General features: G+C 37.4%; 5 protein-coding genes across 5 annotated transcripts; all 5 read right to left on the bottom strand.

Annotated features, from left to right (window-relative positions):
* Position 1: 1 nt before the first annotated feature.
* TM35_000017350 (putative retrotransposon hot spot (RHS) protein) lies at positions 2-472 on the bottom strand (the record flags this gene model as incomplete). Its single annotated transcript, XM_029021416.1, has 1 exon — positions 2-472. A coding segment is annotated over one exon (471 nt), but the record flags the coding sequence as incomplete, so codon positions are not given.
* Positions 473-1,123: 651 nt separating this feature from the next.
* On the bottom strand, positions 1,124-21,043 carry TM35_000017340 (uncharacterized protein; the record flags this gene model as incomplete). The annotated part of the gene is made up of 1 exon (XM_029021415.1): positions 1,124-21,043. One exon carries the CDS (start codon positions 21,041-21,043, stop codon positions 1,124-1,126), a length of 19,920 nt encoding a protein of 6,639 aa, XP_028887923.1.
* Positions 21,044-21,688: 645 nt separating this feature from the next.
* Positions 21,689-22,969, bottom strand: TM35_000017330 (uncharacterized protein; the record flags this gene model as incomplete). The annotated part of the gene is made up of 1 exon (XM_029021414.1): positions 21,689-22,969. The coding sequence occupies one exon, from the start codon at positions 22,967-22,969 to the stop codon at positions 21,689-21,691; it is 1,281 nt and encodes a 426-aa protein (XP_028887922.1).
* Positions 22,970-23,290: 321 nt separating this feature from the next.
* Positions 23,291-24,451, bottom strand: TM35_000017320 (uncharacterized protein; the record flags this gene model as incomplete). Its single annotated transcript, XM_029021413.1, has 1 exon — positions 23,291-24,451. One exon carries the CDS (start codon positions 24,449-24,451, stop codon positions 23,291-23,293), a length of 1,161 nt encoding a protein of 386 aa, XP_028887921.1.
* A 236-nt stretch (positions 24,452-24,687) lies between these two features.
* Positions 24,688-25,371, bottom strand: TM35_000017310 (uncharacterized protein; the record flags this gene model as incomplete). The annotated part of the gene is made up of 1 exon (XM_029021412.1): positions 24,688-25,371. The coding sequence occupies one exon, from the start codon at positions 25,369-25,371 to the stop codon at positions 24,688-24,690; it is 684 nt and encodes a 227-aa protein (XP_028887920.1).
* Positions 25,372-25,527: the final 156 nt, after the last annotated feature.

Below are 25,527 nucleotides of genomic sequence, written 5' to 3'. Positions count from 1 at the left end.
TTAGAATTTTATACCATACACGCATCACCTCCTTGTTAACATAAATATCACAGCTCTCCTCCATACTGAACTCTGTGTATGACCATCCTTTCTCAGAGGTGAGCACCATCAACTCCAGACGTCCATCCTCGGGATTCTCATTATCATTATCATCCTCTACAGAACCCTTCCTCACCTCATCGTCTGTCCACAGTTGCGGTGGATGCCCCTCTTTCACTTGCATACCGAATCCCTCACCACCAACACCCTCCACATAGTGCCATGTCGCATTATACACAGATTCATATGCACCTTCCACCACCACGGCAATGTCATACCACGTCCATCTTGGTTGAGGTAAAGTTTCCACTCTTACACGTGCCGCTGGAGGTTGATCATAATCATTTTCTCCTCCTCTTCTTGTCATCACATCACCGTGCGTGTGTTCCACACTCGTCAAATCTTCCTCTTCATTACTCGCATGGACATTCATTCCTTTTATCCTTTTTTTTCTCCTTCTCTTGTTAATCTTATTATTATTTTTTTTTCTTTTTTAATACTCACTCACTTCTGCAATACCAAAACAAAAAGAAAGAGAAATTTGGTGTGAATCATAAATACTCTTGATCCCTGAGGGGAGTATATCGGTATAGTAAACAAGTCTTCTTATTGTACCAATAGAAAAAAAAAAAAAGCATCTCCTTTTATCACCTGATTGGAAAGTATATTGTACGATCATGATGTTAATACCAAGAAAAATCAAAACTCAATAAAAACCACAGCCAAGAAAAAAAAATTATTGTTAGTGTATTCATTCAGCACGTCTATTACATCAAAAACCAGGGCATGCATGGGAAACCCATTCTTCCCACTTTGATTTTGCATTTACACCACATAAAAAAATTTCTAAATAGTTTTTTTTAGGGCGTACTAGTTGCTAGAAGAAACACAGAAAAAAAAAACAATTTTTTTTTTTTTTGGTGATATCGTGCTAGGTGAAATATAAAGGTTTTACATTGTTGCTATCTTGCTGAAGTATCGTAATAAAAATCTTTCTCTGTATTTTATTTTTTTTTATTCTTCATTGCTCTCTATTATAAAAGAGAACAGCTCAGACCACATTGATTTTCCGTTTGACTGTGGCTCAAGTATCTAGAATTATATGCTCCCGTGCCTGACCGTCAGTGTCGATAGCTTTACATTGACGGATAGCGTAAAGAATTCTCTCTTTCATAGACTCTGGAGAAGAGTAAAAAGGCAAACGAAGTGTAAAAAAGCAGGTACTACTGGTCGGAAGAGAATCCTGAACCCCACTTCGCTGAACCTTTATTGGCTCCTTTATTGGTAATCTCGTTTGACCAGTTGTGAAGCGTAAGAGTAACATTCGATCTTCTTCAGTCATAGATTCAATAACCCCTAAAAACATCTGTGTATCATTTGGAGGCAAGCTTATTTGGCAAACCTTGCGTAAAGCATCATAGGAGAGTTTGGGAGTTCCACATACCATCAGTTCAACCTGCTGCCAACGAAACGCATTTAGTGTATACAGTGGAATAACTTCATCAAACCCATGTTTAATGTAATTCATCGCAATATCGTATTTATGCAGCTCTAGAAGAGCAATTTGTTCAGATAGTATATTAGCGCAATGCGTGTTGCTTGGTGGAAGTTCAGAATCCAAAGAAGCGTTAGGATTTTCAGCGCAAAATGTCATCCAAGATTCTTGAATTCCTGGAAACCTTTCTTCTAATTCTTCTGCTGTACGATCCATTAACTCTTCAGGTGTTAATTGTCGAAGAATGTCAAAATCAATGGAAGTAAGATCTCGTGACGATACATCCTCAGATAAAAGAAGTTTCCAGAACAACGGTGGAAACTCCACCGCAAGTAAATCTTTTGTCACAAAACATGCAGCAAGTAATCTTCCAAAAAATTCAAACATAAGAGATGATTGAGAACTTAATGCAACAACCACGTTAGGCATCACAGCGGATTGACCACCGCGACCACAAGGTGCAAAAAGAGGATTTAGTTGAAAAGTACCATTTGGATGCGTCGTCATAATCTCAGTAGCTAACTGTGAAAGGACATCACGATATGGACCTCCAGCATCAGTAGAACCAAATCCTGCAAGTTTTACCGTAAACATAGGTGAAGCATAAAATATAGAAATAGGACTTCGTTGAAGTTGAACAAAAAGTTGACCAAATACCGATCGCATAAGAGTTGGGTAGGGTCCAAGTCGTACAGATGGACGAGCTTGCATTGTATGAATAATAACATTAGCTTTACTTCCTGAACGAAATCGAAAAGGTTTCATAGTCTCATTTTGAATCTTTTCAGAAGATTTAAGAGAACAAAGATTTTTAAGCTTTTTCCACAAATCAAACAACTCTGTTTTTCGTCTTAGATCCACCACAACAGAGAATACTGAGGTAAGAACATCAAATATTCTTAAACGTTTAAGGTATGGTAACAATGGAAACAAAGGAACTTCATTACTAAATGCACTAACACCCAAGAAAGCTGACAAGAGGGGAAAACTCGCCAAATCATGTGAATGAACGCTTTCTGGGACCTCAGTTTCTAAAGAAGCAAGAGAATCTTTTGAGTTTATAACAGTTTGACAAAAAAGTGCCAATTCAGCATAAAATTCATAAGATTGAGGAACGACATCAGTGTCAACACGATTTGGAAACTCCTGAAGTTTATTGTAGAGCTGAGCAACATCTATTCCTGGAGAAACATCTGAAAGTGTGTCTCCATTAAAAGTTGCATCTTCCATCTTTTCAGTAAAAAAGACTGGAAGTGCAAGCATTTCATTTGGATATGTTTCAAAACGAGTTGTTGTTTCATTGCGTACACCACGACGAAGATTAATAATAATAGCTTGTTCATGATATAAACATTTTACAACAATAACATCTCCTCCTCTTGCTCTTACTTTTAAAGGTTGAGATTCCTTCTTGTGACTTAAACATATAAATACCTTACCACTGGTATCAATAAAATAACCACATGATGGTAATAACGTTCTTGCAGATCCCTCTATTAATGGTTGTTCCGAAATAGACCCTGGTAAAGTTGCATCCATATCCCATCCAACAACAACATTACCACTTCTTGTATTATTTAGTACCACTTCAAATTTTTTAGTACCAAAAGTGCTCCTAAAAGTTTCTGAAAATACACCATAAGATGATTTAAATCCTTGGGGAGAAGGAGTACTTGTGCGTATTTCATACTTAATACAATGACCCCCTTGAGGTTCTTCTGCAAGAGCTTCAGGTAAAGGAAGCGGTGGATTAGCTGTAATAACTGAAACTGCAACTTTAGTGCAAGTAACAATCGCATATGGTACTGCAGAAACCCTACCAGGTGCCACTAGTGTTGGGCGCTCTAATTGATATCGTGATATCATTTCACAAATAAGGGAAACTCCAAGTTGAATAACAGTAGAAGACATTTTGCCTCTTCGACAAAGTCCATTCATCATACGCAATAGAGGAGCAAAAGAAGCAGTTAAAGTCTCATGTGAGGGTAGAGCACAATGTGGATTTTTAATTAATATAAGGGCACAACGAAGAGCCATATGCCTAATAGAACGAGAATATATTGTAGCAGTATGAAATAGTAATAAAATTAGGGTTGTCCCATATGAAGAAGATAGGATCTGTAATATATTATCATTCTTTAATGATACAAAGATGATATTAATACTTGCCTCCACCTTTTCAACAGTTTGAACTATTTTAGGGGTTGCAAGACAAGCATATGCTTCTGCAAGTAATACAAAAGAGTTTCTCCTTATTTCTGTATAAACTAAATTTTCTAAACCCAATAAATCATTACATAATGGTGTAAAAGGAAGTAAAGATCGTAGTATTTTTTGGGTTTTTGAAAGTTTTGCAGCTAGAATGACAGTTCCCAAAAGTTGTCTAGCATATGATACCATCACTGATTCAATCTGTGATACAATACCAAAATCAGCATTACGTGAAGAGTGTGCAACCATAGCTGATCGTGAATGACGAGTTAGAATACCTACAGAATGTGAAACATTTGGTGAAATATCATTAATGTTAAACTGACTCCATATGGTTAACAATGCGTCCCTTGAAAGACTTAGTTCAATATGTTCACACACTCGCCAGCTCAAAATTCGAATATAAGATCCTGGGCCTGAGAAAGAAAACCTTAACTGAAATTCTGAAGGACAATCTAATGCGGGAAGTACCTCATACATTACACCTCCATCAACTGACGCAAATGCCCGTTTAGCCCAAGGGAAGATACGAAGAGAAACTCGAATATTTTGTACAGAGGCTGAAGGAGACATAAAAATATTCTCATTACTACAAAACACAGGTAAAGGGATTTCACTACACCAATTCTTAGAAGGATGTATAAATGCTAACTGTATTGGATTAAATTTCGATGCCACAATTAAAATCTCTACTTCATGAGCTTTTGAACCTTCAAAAATTGGTCTCTGAACATTACAAAATAAACGTTTGCCATGAGAAATTTGTTGCACAAACCCTTTACTCACTTCTAGAGAGTGAGATAGTGAAAATAAAATAACTTCTTCTTCAATCCAAGTTTGTCCAGATTTTATTTCCACCAAATAAGGAGAAATTTCTTTTGATTTTACTACTACTGATTCCTCTTCACTCAATGTTTCTGATGTTGTAGTTAACATCCTCTCAAACATCTTTGGCCTATTGGTATCAAGAGATACTAGATTAATAGAAATAGTAGAATGCCATGCTACTGATGGTGTGGAAGAAAACGTTGGTATCTTTCCTGCTTGCATTGAACACTTTATTGTCACACCATTCAAAACAAAAGTTCCTTGTAAAGAAGCATTTCTTTGAATAAAGACAAGAGCTGTTGAATCAGTTACTGTTCGAATATCTAGCACATCACTACGACAGGTAATAAAAGCATTTATAGGAATATCTTCCATATCATCATCTACAGGACCAAAAGCCAAACGAAGTTTAACTTTAGAAAGGTCATCTGGTAATTTCTTAATCAAACTTCCGTTATCTTCTGATGATAATATTACACTTCGTTCCCATTCATCTATGGAGAGAAAAGCATGCCCATGATTAAGGATTTCTGTCATGTCTAGATGGTTTATAGAAAATTCATCTAAAGATATTACCAAATATAAAGATGTATTTATATGGGCATTAGTCTGCCATACGGACACCACACAAGATGTTGTAATAAGATCAGATATCCACCAAGTTTGTTCTGGTAAAGAAGATGTACCTAAAAACTTAACTCCATTAGTTCCTATTTTCTGAAAGATAAGTTCTCGGTTATATGGATATTGATTAGAATTTATCAATAGTTTTTTTTGTCTATTCCATAATATGTTTTGAAGACTATCCTCAAGATTACACCAAACAGGTGATTCATCCATGTTTGTTTCCTTTACATGATCACTAGGTATCCATTCACACCTTCCACCATCAAGGAAAATAAGATAATCATTTTCGTGAAAATCAAGAACCAAACCTGGTCTAGAGTTTTCCACAATAACAGGTTCACCAATATTTTTCTTTACATAATTTACTACTTCATCAGAGTCTCCCTTGGTTATTTGGCTTCTATATTCACTTCTCTCAGAAGGCAAAACATACGTAATACTTCCTTTAATAAGACGTTTTTGATTCTGAATACCAACAAAGGGAAGCACATTTTCAGATTTTTTACCAACAGTAATACCTAAAAAATCGTTTTCTTCCTCCACTTCTGCCATGTCTGCTTTTACACCATCAGATTCTGAATAAAAAAGAACACCACTACCACTTGTAGTATGAAGATAAAGAGCTACCCGGTCACCTGCTGGAATAATAATAGGTTCAAAATCAGATAATTCCACTTCTACCTTATGAGAAAGTTGCATTTCTCTTTGTAGTACAATTTGCCAAGCAGATTTTTCATTTTCTACACCTATAAACGTTCCATCATGAACAAAAAGAGTTACTCTAGATGTAGCAGTTGTATCAGGAACAAAAGTAACTTTAGTAATCTTTACCCTAACTTGTTTTGCAACCAAATCAAACATAATTCCATTGTATGAACCTGTTCCAGAGTGAAGATGAGCTCCAGTTCGAAGACATTGCTGTGGTCCATCAAGAGTTTGTTGCGATACTTCTGAAAATGCCCCAGTTTGAAGAATAATTTCAGAAATACTCATATCTGTATTCATCATAAGATCCACCAAATTAACAAATTTAATATTTGCAGATAACAAAGAAGAAAAATCTTTAATAATGCGAGCACAACTCCATCTATCACTTTTCATATCACGTATTCCTTTACTTTTTAATTCGTTAGAAGCATAACAATCATCACGTTTTAAATAGTAGATATTCCACAAGGTACAGGAAAGAATATCACTTCCATCCATTCGTAGATACACATTTTCAGGTTTTATATGTCCATGAGAGAAATAATGTAAATGCCAATGTTCTAAAGCACCAATTAAAGACATTGCAATAACTTGTTGTTGCCATTCACTAAATTTTGATAAATAAACCGATTTTAACGTACAGTCATACCATCCATGAGTTATAACACCACAGTAAGATGATGTTTCATTTAATGTCCGTATAATATCTTCTTGATACATTACACATGGATGTTTAGCAACTATATTACATTTATTAATAAATATATTGGATTCTTCAAGGTTAAATAAATGAAGAGTATACTCATTTGGTCCATTTTCATTAAAATATAATAATCGAATCATAGAACTATCTTTTACTCTTCCTATTATTTCATAATCATCTGGTAAAATCATAACAATTTCATCTTTTTCATTTAAATCTGAAATTACTAAAACAGGTTTTTCTGGATATTCTGAAAGACTTTGAACTATTTTTTGTACTGAACTCTTATAAAAAAACTTTTCAATTTCATCTTCTTTTGCATAAACCATACGTCTTGAAAATGCACCTATTTCTACAAGTGATTGAACTGCATTAGATAGACGATAAGCCATCCTAGTAGAATTAAAACAATCATTCCAAGACTTCTCAATAAGAGCCACTTGATGCGATGGAAGAGAATTTATCACACGACGAAAAATGTGAAATATTGACACCACTACACGGAATGGAAATCGACGAAGAATTGAAGGAGTTATGGGGAGTGAACTGAGCATTGTAGAAGGAGATGTTAGTTCTCCTTCACCACTTAATGTACTACAAGAAAAAGGTGATAAAGTAGCTGATGCATTGGCGTGATCTAACCGTACAAAAGGTGATAAAGGCATGTTTGGAGGTATGTTACGAAATACGACTCTTGGGGGTTCATTATCCCTTGCTAATGAAAGTGTACCATCTTCACGATTAAGAATAAAACATAATTTGGTTCCAGCAACAAATAAAGATCCAGATGAATTATTTAAAGGTGAAAGAGGTTCTTGTGTAGGTAAGGAATCATTATCATAGACATCTTGTACAGCCCATACACTATCAACTTGTCTACGCAACATTTCAAAATGTGGTGCAAGTTGAGAAAAAGTTGAAAGAGCAATACCTGCAAAATGACCAGAACCTAAAGAATCACCAGATTCTCGATCACTTCGATCAATCTGCAGAATAAAGGAAGATAATCCATTTATGGGAAGAGGTGAACCAATAACTGCCTGACCTGATTCACCATTACAACTTGCAGTAAGTCCATTTTCTGAAATACTTACTTTATCTGAATCATACAAAACCCATGATGGTGTGTAGGAGTTAGGTTCAGTAGTACAATTAGTATATCGACTCACTAAATCATTTCTCTTTGTAGAACTTGGATGAGAAAGACGAAGCAATAATGAATGTGATCCGGCATTCATTATTGCTACAGTTGCTAGAGATCCATTTACCATTGACAGTAGGGTACTATCAAAAACTATATGAGAGCGAATATTATCATCTTTATCATAAATAATAAAATCTCCGTCTACAGTAAAAGCAATGGTAACTTCTTCATCACGAGATATATTAAACCCACGATGAATCACTTGATTACGACTTCCTTCCCATAATTTTATATTCATCGGTTTGGGAATAATTATTTGTAACTCCAAAAAAAACACATTATTTTTACTTTTAGATGTCAAACTAAGTTGACAAAATCGTGGTTTCCCTTTGGTCCAGTTTACAAAATCAAATTTGCCCATTAATTTACATACCTCATTAGGATGCAATTCCATAATATCGCTACCATTTTCCCACATCCAAACTTGCACAGGAGAAGATATCATAGGTGTAGGAGAAGGTAATAACTTCTCTTGTACATCTAAATAAAGGTGGACATAACCATTATAAGGAAAACATGAAAAATGTAATGAAGTTGCGAATGATGGTAATTCAAGATGAATTGGTCCACCTTTTATACCGTAAAATAATACTGGGTAGGATAGTAAGTTTTCACGAGTCCCATCTTGAAGAATAACCCCAAATGATATAATAAACACTTTAAGAGGACTATTATCAGCGATACGAAAAGGAAGGTCAGAAAGAAACATGACTTTCCAAGCCCCAGTAGAGGAAGTAAAAGAAATAGAGTTAAATGCACCCATAGTTTCATGATATACAAAAGGGCAAATAAAACCAAAAGTTGTATTACTAGATCCACCTTCAAAAAAATATTCAGGAGATATAGTATACTCGGTTGTATGATGATTTTGTACTGAAGTAATACAATTTTCTGTATTATTTACTTTGTGTAAAACATCAAAAGAAATATTGTGTGACGCTGCATTATTTAGAATTAACTTTGCACAAGCCATACTTCTCTCTTTATTTATATTCCAGCGATTTGAAAAATACCTTGATAAAATAATAATAAGACGATCTTCTTCACTTGAGGTAGGTAAATGAATTTTACCAGTTTTTTCACAAATGCTTTGAGAGGCAAAAGGTAGATGACAATCTGGACACTCTATTATAGGAAGTAAACTATCCAATGACAATGTATAACTATTGTTTGGATTTCCCTCTTCTTTTAACAAGACAGAACATTTCTCATCAGGATTACTAATTAAACGAACCAACTTCCGTGATAATTCCATCTCATTAACATTGGCAACTAGTGCAAGGTCTCCTTGACTATAGGCATTAAAGTTTATTTGTTCATTCCCAGCAAGTGGTAGTGTGACGATACTGTCTCGTAAATCTTCAATAGGGATACCTCGCATAGAGCTACTCAGAAGATTTCCTGCAGTTTCTGCATCACATAAAGTATTTGTTTTTGATGTAGCAAATATAGCAAGAGCTTCAATAACACTCTTTTCTTCAAATAGTGTTGTACCAGTAGAAGTTCCACTAACGTATGCAATTAGTGCTGCTAAAATACGAGTAACGACAAAACCTTTCAAAACTGAAAAAACAGCCTGATTACGAGATTGTGAAGGTTTTAACAAAAAAGGACGGTATGTGATGCGTCCACGTAACGCTCTAGGTTCTGCTGGAACTTCTGCAAACGGTATTGGTGATTCACTTTTCTTACCTACAAAAATAGTTAACACACCATCATCCTCAAATTCGTCACCAACATCCCCTACATGTCCATCACTACTATTGTAAAAACGAACCCCACAACTAGATGATGTATTGATATAAATTGCGTACACCTGATTTGCTCGAAGGTGTAAATTAAGTAAACCTGGAGAAAAAGATTGCTTATCCACAAGATAAAGATCTTTAGCAATAACCTGCTGCCATTGTGAAGGTGTCTTTTCAGCACCTTCCATAGTACCTTCTTTCCAGTATATTTTCACATTTACATTATCTGTTGTAGTTTGTGCAACACAAAAAACTTCTTCTAATAAAATATCTCGTTTGCTGCGAAGATCAAACATTATACCATTATAGGATGCTGAATTATTTTGGTTAAGATGGCTACCAGTAGATATAGCAGACTGCTTTTCTGACATAATGATATCATTTGCCGCAGCAGCATAAATAATTCCAGTAAAATCACGAACAGAAAAAAACTTATTTTGCACTTTATAACCATCTTCTGTGGACTTTAGAAAACATGTCAAGGATGCAAACTTTTCTTCTTTTTTTTCTTTTTCTTCTTCTTCTAGGGTTTGACCCACACCCATTACACAAAAGGCATTGAAAATGTATGATCCTCTCTTTAAGCCAATATTCAGACCATCCAAACACAATTCATGTGCATCACCCATAAAAGGTAATACAGTATAGTATGCCCATATCCACTGATGTTCTGTATGCGTTTCCCATACAGAATCATCATTACTAGTGTAAAAGAGTGAAACACGTAACTGTGTCATACCCATCGAATGTCTTACATTAACGTCAAAAAAAATGGGAAGAATAAGTTTTTCAATTACTATTGAACCCTCAAAAACTTCTACTACAAAATTTGCAGATGGTGACAATGACATGGCGCTCGGTTGTCCCTTGAGAATAATAACATCTTTATGCGTTTCATTACTTCCTTGAGTTCTACTAAAGTTCAAAGATGTTTTGTCCATAAGTGAAGGTCTTGTATCTTTTGTTTGCATATACATTATAGAACCACAAAAACCTCGTGGAATATTATTTGTTTCCAAAAATGGTGTACTACTTTCACTTGTACGTCCTACATAAACAGTAAGAGTACCATCATAATCCATTTTACTTGAAATTGCTCCTGTACAACCATCTTCTTTAGAATAATGTCCAACTCCACAATTATGTGTAGCATTTATATATAGAGCAAATGTAGTATTGGGATCTACATGAATTTCAGGAAAAGTAATAGAAAATTGTCGTCCCGAGTGCATCTCTACAAGATTTGAGAATATTTTAGTCCAAGCTGTAGATTCACGTTCATGCATATTATGGGTTCCTTTCTTAAAAAAGACGTCTACACGATGTCGTCCTGTTGTATGCGTCATAACTGATAGACCTGTTAATATAACCGCCTCATGTGCTTGAAGATCAAACATGATTCCATTGTAAGATCCGTTGCACTGAACACGATATTTTGTTTTACCAACCTCAAATATACGTGTAACAGCACTTGAAGGAGGGGTCATAAAAGGATATTGTAATTGAACAACTTCATTTGTATCTTCATTATCAAGCAAGTAAAGTGAACCCAAATGAACAGAAAACCACATTCGTTTCTCTTCCTCATCACGAACATTAATAGTATTATTTTCAATTGAGGTTACGATACCACGTTTGGGTTCATGAGGGCTCCCTGCTTTAAAAATGACTCGTGCACCTGTTTCAATTTCTGTAGAGTTTGCTGCAAGAGCACAATAACGAACATCTTTTTTTCGAACTGCATATCTTCTTTTTCCTTGACACTGACACATACATTCTACTATGCCCACACCTGTTCCAGTTGTTTGTATAACTTTTCCAAGATGGGATTTTCCGTAGAGTGGGGCCACCACAGTAGCAATCATTCCTCGAGTAGAAAGATAGACCACAAGTCGTTGAGGGGTGAGAACCGATTCCACTGGAAGAGTATGTGTCGCTATGTGCAACCCATTGCGATAAACGACGAGAAGATTTTCTTCACGTGCGATGGTGAGGGTGTCACCAATAGCAAACAGGACCCCATTATCTTCCCACTCCACACGAGGTGCTAAACGCCAAGCGGCTGCGGAGTGCGCACGTGTTTGGGCGGCGGTATCGAAAAGAAAGACGGGAGCGGCCGCCAAGTCGTGCGGAGGACCAACGGCGGCGTCCGGCATCAACGCGATGGCGACGGGCGCGGGGGCGGGCGCCAAATCATCGCGTGAGACGAAACCGCCCCCACTGCTGATGCGGCACGTCTCACGGGCAAAGACCGCCACGCGTAGTCGAACATCCTCGCCAAAGGGACAGCCACAGGTGATCATCACAGGATGGGCATGAAGGCCCATAAGTGTCGAACTCATCATCACACGCCCACGTGTTAGGTCTACAAAAAGATAGACAGTAAAGGAGGAGGACATTCCAACACGTCCATCGCACCAAGTTCCCCAAATTTTGTTATTCGCTATTCGACGCTCAAGCTCAGATGTATTAATCACTTGTTTACCACCAGATAAATTGGTTACTCCAACAAATAGACCACATCCCTTTGCTGATTCTCCCTCATCAGTTCTGATAATTTGTAGCTCAACCATAACTTTTGTTCCATGTGGAATTACAGTAGAGCTTACCAAAAGTGTATCAACGTTCAAAGTACAGCTTGACTTTGAAACACCCCCAACCCGCCATAGTGGAATAAATGATTGTAATCCTGAGAAAGGAAAACCATCAACACCAGCAATATGACTCAAACAAATATCAATCTGTTGATCACCATAAACAGAGAGAGGTTCTAGTGTTGCAAAACCAGTGTTTTCCTTTGCTATACAAAAACATCCTTCAATATCTACATTTACACTTTTTTCACTTGACCAAGCAAAGACTGAACTCTCTACAAACTCAACTACCGTACCAACCAAAAGTTCCTTAGGGCTGTATTGTGAGACAAGATAGTCAGGAAGAGGATCTTCTGCTCGAGCTAAGTGAAACATAACTTTAGGGTGCTGCCAACTATTAAAGCACTCAACACATAAGAGAAGTCCTCCTTCACCCTCATACCAGAAAACTGAAAGTTCCACTCCACAAGAACTGCAAAGCAAAGGTTCTGAAGATCCTTTCCATAAGCTAATGCTACTACGAGGGAAAGTATTCCTCGCAGGGAATGTAAGGGTATTTAAAAAGGAGAATATTACAACTGAATCTGGACAAGCTAAAACAAAAGGTCGTAGTTTCTCTCTCTTTGGAATACTTTCAAATAGAATACCAAAATCCACACGATTACCACCTCGTATACGGGAAAAGAAAACTGTACCTTCGTGTTGATTAACTCTAACAATAACAATATCTCCTGAACCAAATAATATATGTTCTGCACTAAAAATCATTCTAGGTCCTACAGAACAATTTACACTGTTTGTCTGATCGGTATCATGATTACAAAGAGCCCAAATTTTTTTACAAGAAGCTACTTTTTCAGGTTCAGTAGGAAGATTGGTTTCTGATGAAACACCGACATATAACAAATTATTCGCGCTTGCCGTTGTCGTGATACTTACAGCAAATGAAAATACACTTTCAACAAGGAGGTTACCACATAGAACAGAATAACCATTTCCTTGTGTTACACCAATAGAAGGAGAAGGACTAAAAATAGAAATACTTGAAAATCGTCTATCTATTGTCACAGGAGTTCCCGAGGGTGTTTGTTCACCATTAACTATTTTAAATGACATAGATGTAGACTGTAACATAGGCATATCAGGGGTTGTACTGGATATAGAGTATTTTAACTCATTTCCTATTACCGGTATACTGTTAAAAAGACTCACATAGTTCAAATTAATAGCATTAGTTGTCACATTAAAGAAACCTCCTTCAATCTCTCGACGACGTTCTTCTTCAGAATTTATCAATGGTAGAATAACTGATGCTTCAAACAAACTCCGACATAATTCTGAAACAAGCCAACTAGAGCACTTTAGACTTTCACTTTCACAGAGTGAAAATAATGGTGGTCTTACAAAAGATGGTTTAATCTCTGAAAATTTTGTAGGAAACAAACGCATATCACTATCAGCTTCAAGATACACAAGAGCTTTTAAAGTTATATCCGAAATAGAATCTACAACAACTGCCCCATGAGTTTCATGCTGAGAATATTCATGACTCTTTTCACCTCCTAAAATTGCTAAAGCTATAAGACAATTATCCATATATTGTTGTGATCGAGGTAAAAAACGATAGATCCATTGAGAAACTGCATTACCAAAATAAGGAACTACATGAAGTTGTTGTAATGTATGAATGGCTACACTACGACGAAAGTGACTTACTAGTGTTTCACAAGGATCATCAGCCTGTGTAGGAGCTTGAATTAATTCACAACTTGCGTCTTCATTGAAATGAAACACAAAGGGATAAAGGTCATCAACTCGTGGAAGATTTGCGAAAGCTAGTCCAATGGGTACCATTTTATCTCTATAATAACTTATTTCACCTAAATCTGCATTCAATTCTACCCATATGGTTTCATCATTACCGTAGATCCGCCGTTGACTACTTCGAGGAATACAGTGCCTACGCAAAAGAAGATGTGGCACCTGATCTTGATCATCTGTATCCTGCAAGACGTAGACGTCATTTCTGCTAATAAGGTTTTGCATATTTGTCACCTCTGGATGTCCGTGAGTGAGACCGATGTAGTAACAACCACCGAGAGGTGCGCCGACCCCCCGGCCTTCCTGCTGGCGGCGGCGGATGCGGAATCCAACGCGGTGCGTCCCTGTCGCGGGAAGGGGGGCCGCGCCGTAAAAAGCCCCTTTTCCCGCCACCGTCGACCCGCCGCCCGCCCACCGCGGGACGAACACCGGCGCCTCCCGCTCGCGGAAGAGTTTCGCCCGCGCGAGTTCCGCAAGGCCATTCACGACAACCTCCGGCGTCACAAAACGCCGAAGCCCCTGCACCGCTTCGCCAAAGTAATCCAACCGCAGGGCTCGTGCGGCGTTTCCAAGACAACGCGCCGCCCGCACCTTCGCCCAGCGGTCGTGGGCATCAATCAACGTTACAGAGCACAGACGAAGGATTTCAAGGTGTGTCACACTCGTGACTGCATTAAAGCGGAAGCAATCAATCACCACACCTACAGTACGGAATAAACGTGCTAACAGATCATTACCATTTCGAAGACGTCGACTCACCTCAGAAGAAGTAGAAGTTGTATCACTATTCATATGTTTAATACGTCGAACAAGTTCTAGCACAATTTCACGAAGGAAAACAGCCGCTTCTTCTAAAAGTCCACAAACGGAATCTTCATTAACAGTAGATTCACTTTTTTCATGAAGTTGAAGATTTTTAAAGCACAGTGTCACCAAATATTGGGCAGTAATAAATGCACTATCACTTAACATAACAGGTGAAGTTAAACGTGTTCGGCATGAACTATGTAATGAAGCAATATCAAACTTAAAAGGAGTATTCTCTCCAAAGTTAACAATTAACTTAACAAGTGAAGACATTGCCTGAACTGCAATAAGTGGTATCATTATAGCAAAAGAGCATCTGGTGGCAATACCTAAAAATTCACCATTTCTAGTAAAAAATACATCATTAAATGGAGCCATAACACCACATCCAATTACATCACCAACACACCATGGTGTTCCAAATCGAATAGGTGCATTTCCAAACTTTACTGTTCCATCTGAACAAAATACTACAGAATTCTCTTTACCTGCTAAAGTTGCTGTTGAAATTGGAGAACTTGCCAAACCAATAGAAACAATTGCCTGTTCATTAAGAAGTAATTCTAATGTAACTTCAAAATAAAGGGCATCTATCATGTCAGTCGGAATATATCCACTAAGTGTACCAGCAAAACAATCATGATCCACAGATGTCTGATTTATTGTTGTTTCCATTCTAAGTGCCCTCCAATGGTTTCGTGCTAAACAGCAAGCATCTGCATCTTCAATATGAACACCCAAAGTATCACCTTCAACAATGTTAATTCTTTCAGCAGCAGGTTGTAAAGTGTTAGGTATAATAACACCTCGATGCATTAAAGAAAATATACCACATTCTCTAACAAATCGATACCAAATATCACTTTCAAAAGAGTTCCCAGATGTAGAAGGCAAAGTATCATCGATTGAAAGGAATATATATTTTTTAAGAAGACGAAATATCTTTGCAGGTCGAATAATAGACATATCTACACTATCCCAAGGATGACAGAGAATAGCACACAAAGAAAGTGCTCCCACATCATTTTTACTTTCATTATATTTATCACTTTCACTTCTACTCAAAAGACTTTGTTGAATAATAGAGTGAAGAAAACTACATGAGGCTTTTTGTAGCTCTAATTCTCTATGAAATCCACATCCTATCATGGTTTCAATATAGTGATGAACTATTGAATCAGAACGTGAAATACCATTATCATTTGATAAATTACGAACATTTTCCTCATTATTAGAATTCAATGATCCTCCATGTTGTAAATAAGCAAGTTCTCGGTATAATAGATGTGAACTTACCAATAACCATGTCATATCTTCATCTGATTGGTGAGCCACACATAATTCTTCTTGTAATCTGTATGCTGCAGTATGTATTGTGGCTTGTTGTGCTTTTTTCACCAATGCAGCTATAAGTTCATCATTACTTATACCATCATAACCACGAAGAAGAAAACTCAATACTTGAGAAGAAACAGTTTCAGGTGTACTTTGTATACCTTCGCTAACCGCACCAGCACCAAGTAAAGAATTACGTGGACGTAAAATACTTCCCATTCCCCCATATTGAATATTTGAAAACTCTGATACACTAGTAGCTAGACGTCTCATAAAACTTACACTCTGACTTCCTGTTTTATCAAGAGAATATGAAGTAACACCTGTAACCGACCTAATATTTGGCATCATCAATCGTGTACTAGTTGATGGTGTTACTCGTGTAATTGGTTCCTCAGTTTGTTGCTGCTCCGCAATAAGAAATTCAATTCTAGCTCTAGGATTTACCATTTTAAGTAAGAATTCTGCCCTTTGTAACATTTGAGTTTCATTTCCTTGTTGAAGAGCTTCTAATATAAGAAAAGTTTTTTTTCTCATATATTCTAATGAGTCTTCTAGTAACTTTTGTAGTGAAATATTTTTTGGTCGATGAGAATGCCAAACATGAGCTGCACAAAATTTTCTCAAAATAGGTTCCAATCGTTCTTGATATGGTATACGTTTTTTACCATACATAGATAGCCAATCATTAAAAAGTGTACCAGTTTCTTCACACAATTGTATTAATTCATTTTGATCAGTTCGATCAAGATGAGACTCTTCTACTCCTGTAATAATGTGATGTTCTTTTAATGTTTCTTGTGACAAACCACCACGAAATAAACTTTCTCTTGGAAGAATAATCGTATTTGGAGGATCTGTTAAAAGAAGTTGATGGGTAATACGTAAAATTGTATGACTTAAGGCAAAACATGTATCACGAATCCAGTGTGTTGATTCAGTTCTAAGTTCAACTTGTGCATTCACAGTTATAATAATTTCTCGATTTTTTGTCGTCGGCATACAAGCAATTTCTAGTTTCCCACCATTGTCAAAATGTAGAGTTGAGTTACTTAGGGTTTCTACTAACCTTTTGTACTCATTTGTTAATAAAGAAATCTGCACCGATGGTGTTTCATCTGTTTTTAAGCTCTCTTGTACAAGTTCAATGCTTTTAGCGTGACGTAAATCTAGTACTGTGGTATGAGGACATGTTGCGGCTGCCGGGATAACGACTCTGTGTGTCTCTGTAAAACAATGGGTGACAGGCGGTGTTGACAATGCAGGTGCATAAGATACGAGAGACTCTCGCGTCTTGTTCAGCATGCTGAGTATATCAACCGCCACGGTACTATCAATCTCAAGATAAGATAAAAAATGGGCAATGGGAAACACCACAATCCCTATAGATGTTTGTCTTAACATATCAAGTTGTTCCAATGTTCGACCTTTACCACTCTGTTGTGTGATAGGAAATGTAGAATTAAACAATCGCAAGATTCCTTTACAGAGCGAACACATTAAAGCCACAGAAACTAGGTGCCACTGTGGATTTTTCTTTTGTGAAAGAATACCCAATAAAGTAGCAAGTGTTACATATGAAGGTTTAAAAGGTGTACTCTTACCGTTTAGTACAGACTCTGATTCCAACAGACATTCTTCTTTTAAACGATTAAGGAACGTCATAAATGGTTTCTTTAAATCTTTTTCAATTACACTAGAGACTAGAGATGGTAAATACTCTGGAACTAGTAAATCTTTCACATCTGTTAATTTTTTAGCTTCCATAATACGTTGTAATTGATAATCATGACTTACGCACTCAACAAGAAAGACACGATGCAACTGAGAGAACACATTTTGAGCTTCACTTAAAAATCCACCATTTTCGCAAGAAAATTCATGAAGTCTTTCATACATGTTAACTACAGTAGGAACCAATTTGGCCGGACATCCTCGTCCTATCCAACTCATTTGACGTGTTAACATTCTTCCACAAACACAAAGAAGTAAAAGTGTAAAATCATCCTCACACTTAGAGGATATCACTAACGTTATTAAGTCATTACACATATCAACAAGCCTTGAAAGAGTTTGTGGGGATGATCGGTTCCATAAAAAGATATGTGCAACATATTGTGCATTTGTAGAACTTGTTAAACCACTCAAAAGAGCGATATTTAATCTATGTAGTATGAATTGTGATAGTAATACTGGTGTGAGTTGTTGTTTATCTTTTACAAGGTTAAGTACTTTTGTACACACCAAAGTACTATTTTTAACACTTGTAAGGCTTCGTACATACCTTGTCGGTGTAGATAGTGCTTGAATCCATCTAAGATTTAAGAAACCACTTTTATCAGAAATAACACTATAAATACGATTTGTATATGTACATAAAAAGTACAGTTCACTTGGTTTAACATTCATAAACTGTTGTTCCAATATACGTCCTTCTGTGTTAATCCATGTGCAAAATCCATTTTCTACCATAACAGTTTCATATTCATTTGTCAGAACATAATAATCACCAGATGGTATATATGGAATCAACTCTGATTCCCTAACATATTTTTCTTGAGTTGTCGTTTGTGGAGCACACCATAAGGGAGTTGTACCTTTCCAAATATGACTCATGTTTTCACTTTGAAAGCAGCAACCAGAACCTTCATTCATTTTAAATGAACACATAAGACCACTTTGGTCTGTGTCTGAATTTTTTCCTGTTGCGGCAGCAACAAATTCACTTACAGATTGATACTTATTCCATATTTGTAACCCAGAAATATATCCATTAAACGTTCCTTCAAGAAAACTTATAGATGCAGCTGTTGGAGCTGCTCCGGCTCCTACTGTAGGTTTAAACATTAATCCTTCATTTCCACTACTATCAAGTAATACACCATCTTTGTAGATTTTCCATATAGCAAGATCATTTGATGGTACTAAGTTAGCACTCCAAAGAGTCCAACTATCTTGAATGGGTTGTTGAACTTCCGCTATAACATCGTCACTATGTTCAAAACGAATAAACAAGGATGAATTTCTGGCATCTAATCTAATTTTCACTGATAGCCATACTTTGCCAAAAACTTCAAGGTGAACGAGTTGTAGCGATGTACTTTGTTGGGTTGGTTGTGTGCATAAAAAAAATTGAACACTAAGAGCTTCGGTTATAGGAGGAATAAATATTGTTTTAGGCTCTAATGTTCCTTTAACCATTAAAGAAGCCTCAAATCTTGCATAACGTGGGGAATATTTGTCGTAGTAAAAATGAGGTAAAACAAATTTCCCCATTCCAATATATACCTGAAATTTATCTTCTTTTGATTTTATTTCATCTGCATCGGGTGAATTACAAACTTGTAGGGTTTCCAAATCAAAACAAGAGATTACCTTTGCACGAACTGACTGAATAACGATCCTATTATCTTCAAGAAAAACACCACAGCAATCTGTCACGTGTGCATCTTCATTTTTCTCCAGTACTGTATATGGTGGTTTTAGCATAATCTTGTATATTCCATTCTTGGTGATGATGATGCCTTGCGCCTCCTCCTCCTCGTGCGCAGCTACGGCGACGCCGAGAATGCGATGGGCGAAGTCGGCGCCAAGGGAGTGGGCGAGCGGCACATCGTACGCCTTCGACCAGGACGCCGGGAACGGCAGGCGCACGCGCGGACGGACGGCCGTCTCCAAGGCGGTGACCCACGCGGCGGTCCCCTGCAGACGCAGCGAGTCGGCGGGGCGCCGGTGGCGGTACACCCACCGCAGTGCCGACAGCAGTGTGTCCAGCCGCCGCGACGCGAGTACCATTTTGAATAACAGCGCCGTCGCGGCGGCAAGCCACTCCGAACTATCCGCATATCGCGGGGAGGCGGTCTCTCGTTCCGTCTGGATTAATAACATGCGAGTGAGACGCTGTACTCCCCAAGAGTGAAGCGTCGCACTAGAGGAGTTGATGCCACATCTATCTACCACACAATGTAATAGTTTAATAACTCTTCTCGGGATTTGTGACTCTAGGGATTCAGAGATAAAAGCCATCGTCCAGTCAAGAGAATCCACATGATTTACATCAGTAGAAGGAATAACAGTGCCATGGTGACTAAAATTCTCATCAGAATCAAGATCATCAGAATCTGTACACTCATCTTCCCAGTTCGAACAAAGAGAGTCTTCAGAGTAGAGGTGAACAGAAAGTGAAGCCTGTTCAACCCTTTTTGCTTCTGCATTTGCAGCTGCAGTTACAAGCAGCGATCTTAGAAAAACAGGTGTAGGAAACGTTTGTCGTTTCGCAAATTCAACTGCAGTGAGTCGCATAAAACGTGCCACCTGATCAGTGTCTAGGTAACGGACATTTACAACCTCTGGAAGATCAGGAAGTTGAGGAAACGGGGCATAGGCAAGAACCTTGGCAGCTGAAGGGACTAGTGGCCATGCCCTCGAAAGAAGATCAATAGAACTGTACTTCACCAAGTCCTCTAGACTTAGAGAAGTAATACTCTCAGTACCTACCCGAACATATTCTGACGGATATAACCCATTAGAGTGATTCCATATCGTCTTTTGTGGAGCTGTAGTGGAGTAGCGATAGACTTCCGGAAGCGTTGTGCTACGCCCAGTTGTAATTCCTTCTATATTTTCACGACCTGAAAAAGCTCGTGGCGGCCTCCTCCTACGACCTGAAACTCTACCCTCACCACCCCCCTGTTGTTGTTGTTGTTGTTGCTCTTGCTGATGCTGTTGTGGTTGACCGCCTACTGAACTATCTGTACTGTAATCATCATCGTCCGCCGTTGTAGTTTCTCTCAATTGTTCCTCTGGAATCATAAGACTTTGTGGAGGTTCTACTACAGTGCTTGTAACATTCCTTGAAGAATTTCCATTGGCTATGGTGGTTTGTGCGTGAGATGCCTCCTGTAAAACTGAAATAGGCTCCATTGCTATGACTAAATCAATATAAGAAAGAAAAATATACACTCTTTCTCTCTACTATTTGCTTTTTTCCCCTTTTCAAACACTTCGGTAGAAACGACCTGAATTACCAATAATCGTTTTTTTTTTGTTTTTTTTTTTTTTGTTAGTATATTTTCCTTTTTTATTGTTTATTCTTTCCTTTATGGTTGGTGAAATTCAAAATATGAAGAACAAAAGAAAATGTTATATTCACTCTCATGACTGAGTTGAACCGATGTCTCTCTCGGAGAGAGAGGAATAATAATAATAATAATAATAATAATAATAATAATAAACTACAGACAGAAAGGTAAACCTCGAGAATAAGTATGATTCTCGGGAAATTTATTAAAAAAAAAAAAAAAACGGAAAAGATTGGAGAATATATATCAACAAACTATGTGATCCGTACAATAATACTGTATAATGGCTTTTATACGTTTATCGTCTTCTTTTCAAAATTTCAATACTACAACAGTTATTACTACCTATTACCACTACGTTCATTCTCTCTCTCTCTCTCTCTCTCCCTCTTTCTCTCTGAAAGAAAAAAATATATACCTTACTTCGTTTAACTTGTTGTGATACCATTATGCTATCTGCCTTTTTTTTTTTTTTCTTTCTTCTTCCTTACATATCCACTGTCACGCGTGGGTCACCGCAGGGGTAGTTGGCACGGGGGCACCACCGCCAGTGAACATCAGATAGATCATAAAGAAGAATGCCGCAAATAATTATCACATATGAGACAAAAAACATGGACGTTGGAAATATACCAAAAATCGTCACATTCCAAATAATGCTGTATATGCTCACCGCAAGTAAGGAAACATTGGCAAAAGCTGCACTTGTGATCAAGAAAAGAGCTGGTAATCCCGTATAAACACACAGCATCGTTAGTCCAAAGAGCATTTGATATAACCAATTTTTGTTCGACCATGACCCCCTATTAGGAGCGAAACTTTTCCACTCTACAGCAAAAAACTGTATTGTGGCAAACACCAGTGCACATGCAGACATACAGCATAAATTTTCCACTAGGGGAATATACTTTGGCACATCTGGTAATACATCTGTCACTTCTTCAAAGGTTTGTTGACCCCCGTGTCGCTGCGCCGTTTCCTCCCCATCCATCATCTGTGTATTCTTCTCAACCTCACCAGTACGAGTATTATTGACAGAGTCACTGAAACCATCACGGACCCTTCCTGATGGTTGAGTCTCACGATATGTAAAAACCACGTCACCAAGATTGTCACCACACTCTTCCCTCGTACCTGTTACACCTAAAGGCTCTGTCATCTCAATTTGTCCACCACTGAATTGGGGCTTTATAAAACTTTCAGTTAGTACATTACTTGTAGCGTAGAGAGCAGCTGAAAGGAGACACAATAAATCACCCTTAACAACATTTTCTCTCACAATATCACGTGATATACCGTCAGCATCCAAAACAACAAGAAGTACCAAACCACCTGTAGCAATAATACATCCAATTATGTGTGTGAGGGCAAAACGCATTTTCAAGATAAAGAAACTAAGAATAAGTACGCATGGAATGCTAAAACATCCCAAAAGCTGGGCAGATATAATATCTGTATACTGGTATGCTTTGACAACAACAAAATTTGCCTCCATATCAATAAGACCTAGAATGGCATATTTCCATGGACGATAAAAAAATTTATAATTTTTATACCGTTGATGTCGACTACGAAAGTATAGAATCAATAATAATGGCGCGTAAACAACAAAAATAAATGCATATGCAGTAACAGACTGAAGAAGAGGATAGCTGGCGTCGTCATTCACCAGCATGGTTGTTGACACTCCGGTAAGGGAGTTCAAAAAGGCTACTCCTTGCCCTAAGAGAACATGAAATAATAAAACCTTTAATGTTTTGAGTCTCATCTGCTCCCCAAATAGAAACTCTGTAGCCTTTTAAATAATAATAACAATTATTGTTATTATTATATAAAAAAAAGTTTTCCTTTAATCATAATAAAAATAAAAAAAAATAAAAATAAGAGCAAGGATAAAAAGAGGGGATAAATAAAGAGTAAAATATATTTTATGGAGAAAAAAAGAAAAGAAAGATAATTACAAAGTTACACAAAAGAAAAACAGAAACACATACACACACATAGCGAGAGAGAGAGAGAGAGCATGTGAAGAAGCAAATAACGATGTGAAGCTCAAAGTTCAGATATAAATCGTTACAAAGCAAATCAGTTACTGAATTTGCTTTCTGTGAGAACGAATTGCCTTCAACATTTCGCGATATGCATGGTTAGAAAAAAAGGAAGCCATCATTCGCTGGGCCCACATTGGAACACTGCTTGGTATTTGCACATCATTAGCGGATGTCATAATCATAAGTGTCCCATCCAATCTTTTTGTTTCCTTATGCAGACGGACACTATTCATGAAGGCATCATACACAAGCTTTGTGGATTTTTTATCCACCATGCTTCCACCGAAAGAAAGAGGCATAGGGTTTGACCAAAGCTGCGACGCAGCATCAGCGATAGGAAGGATTAGTATGTGTTGATAATTGACACTTACACGAGTTGCATCATGCTCTTTCTCACATAAATTCAACCACTCCGCAAACTTTTCAGACTGATCATTAGATTCATTTACTGCTTCATCCGTTCCACTGTAAAGTACGTCATACATCTTTAAAGATGTGTTCGTAGTGTCAACATTCAAGGGTGTATAGCAGACTGAGCTGCGTTCATAAACAAAAAGACGATCTGCAATTCCAAATTGCTCTAAAAGTTTATGTCCAACACGGTGTGCAAACCAACCATAGTCAATCACACTTCTTCGGATATCAGGAATCAAAACACAGCAATTATTTTGGCATATAGGATTTTTCTTTGCAACCATTTCAATTGGTCTTTCAACTGTATTCAAACAATTTAATACTTTCGTTTCAGTACTATCATCCCATTTTCTGAACATATGATAGTTGTGATCCCACTCTTTGCGTCGTTGCAGGTCCGTCATACATTCAAAAACTTCTTCAGGGAGAACATCGGGTAAAAAACCAACAACTCGCATAAACGGGGCAGGACGTCCATTTTCTGAATTAACTGGGTAAGGAGAGCCAAGTCGCAAAACTTGTATTTTAGGTTCTTCGCACGATCGCTTTGTTACACTTCCCTTTGGAAAGTTGTTAGATTCCACATTCCATTCCTGTTGTCTTTCGTCGAGAAAACGCATACAGTCCCATAACTGTCCTGATGAAGTGGGAATATCACTCAGCGTAAGTGTTGGTGTTTCCTGAGATAGAACAGCAGGATCTTGTCGGTAGAGCCATGAAACGGCGGCTGCGGTGGCCACTGTTGCACTCACAGCGACACCCTTCCTGAGTATAACCCACGGCATTACCAAATACCCTTAAACCAAACCTAATTCAAAACAAAATAAAATAAAATAAAACAAAATAAATTAATTAATTAAACGCATTAAAAACTCTATTCACTACTTCCAATATGTTTAATTTGTATCTCTGTGCATTTATGTGTAGACAGAAGTGGAAGAAAAATAAAATAAAATAAAAAAAATAATGTAGTTTGTAATAATAATACCCCCATTCCCTTAAAATATTTCTCTGTTTTTCTTTAGACAAAAGTGGATTTCTTATCCAATTGTAGTAACAAACATTCGAGTTCCTTCTCAGCCAAGATAGTGCTCGGATAAAGTTGATCTGCGTTTACAACGCACATGAAGCTACTAGGTGTGTGAATCATTACTGGCATCTCTGGTGCAACTTTAATCCACTTGAGTACAACCGTGGAAACCCACAAGCCAAGAGGGCGAAGGTGACCACCATATTGTGAATTGTAAAAAGGCTTATATATAGACTTTTTCGGTACAATAAAGAGATGCTTTAATGTCTCTGGTACAGAACACCAGTGTAGTTTCCCATCAGAACATGCTGAAGATGAAAGTACCAAGTCACACTTCGTAGTGGAATTCGATAATGTCGATCTTTCTGATACGTTCACAATCTGAGTAACTGGACATTTACGTAAAATTATTTCTGAAAAATGGGAGGATGCTACAAGTGGAAAAAAGCTCTCTCCCATCAATGGATACCAAATGTTAAGAGGACTCTGCATGTGCCTCAGTGTAAGGTTAAGACCTGCTGCGAGCTCCCAACTAAGCCACAAGGGACTCCCAAGTCTCTGCATATGTGCAAAGTGTGTTAACTGTCGAAGGATACATTTGTCTGTAATGATCTCTTTCTTGTCTAACAAATAGTGTTTGAGGGTATACGAGTGCTGTTTTACCCCCAAGTCCATCTTGTGGCAAGAAGCATAAATTTGTAGTAGTGTATACAAAAAAAAAAAAAAAAAAAAATTTAAGAATTTGACAGAGTGGAAGAATTAGCAAAGATAGATATACAGATAGATATATAGATAGATATAGAAAAAAATGATATAGAAAAGAAAATAAAT

The sequence above is a fragment of the Trypanosoma theileri genome (genome assembly GCF_002087225.1).
Source record: "Trypanosoma theileri isolate Edinburgh chromosome Unknown TM35_Tth_1_V1, whole genome shotgun sequence".
NCBI lineage: Eukaryota > Euglenozoa > Kinetoplastea > Trypanosomatida > Trypanosomatidae > Trypanosoma > Trypanosoma theileri.
This window is presented reverse-complemented; position numbering and strand designations above follow the sequence as displayed.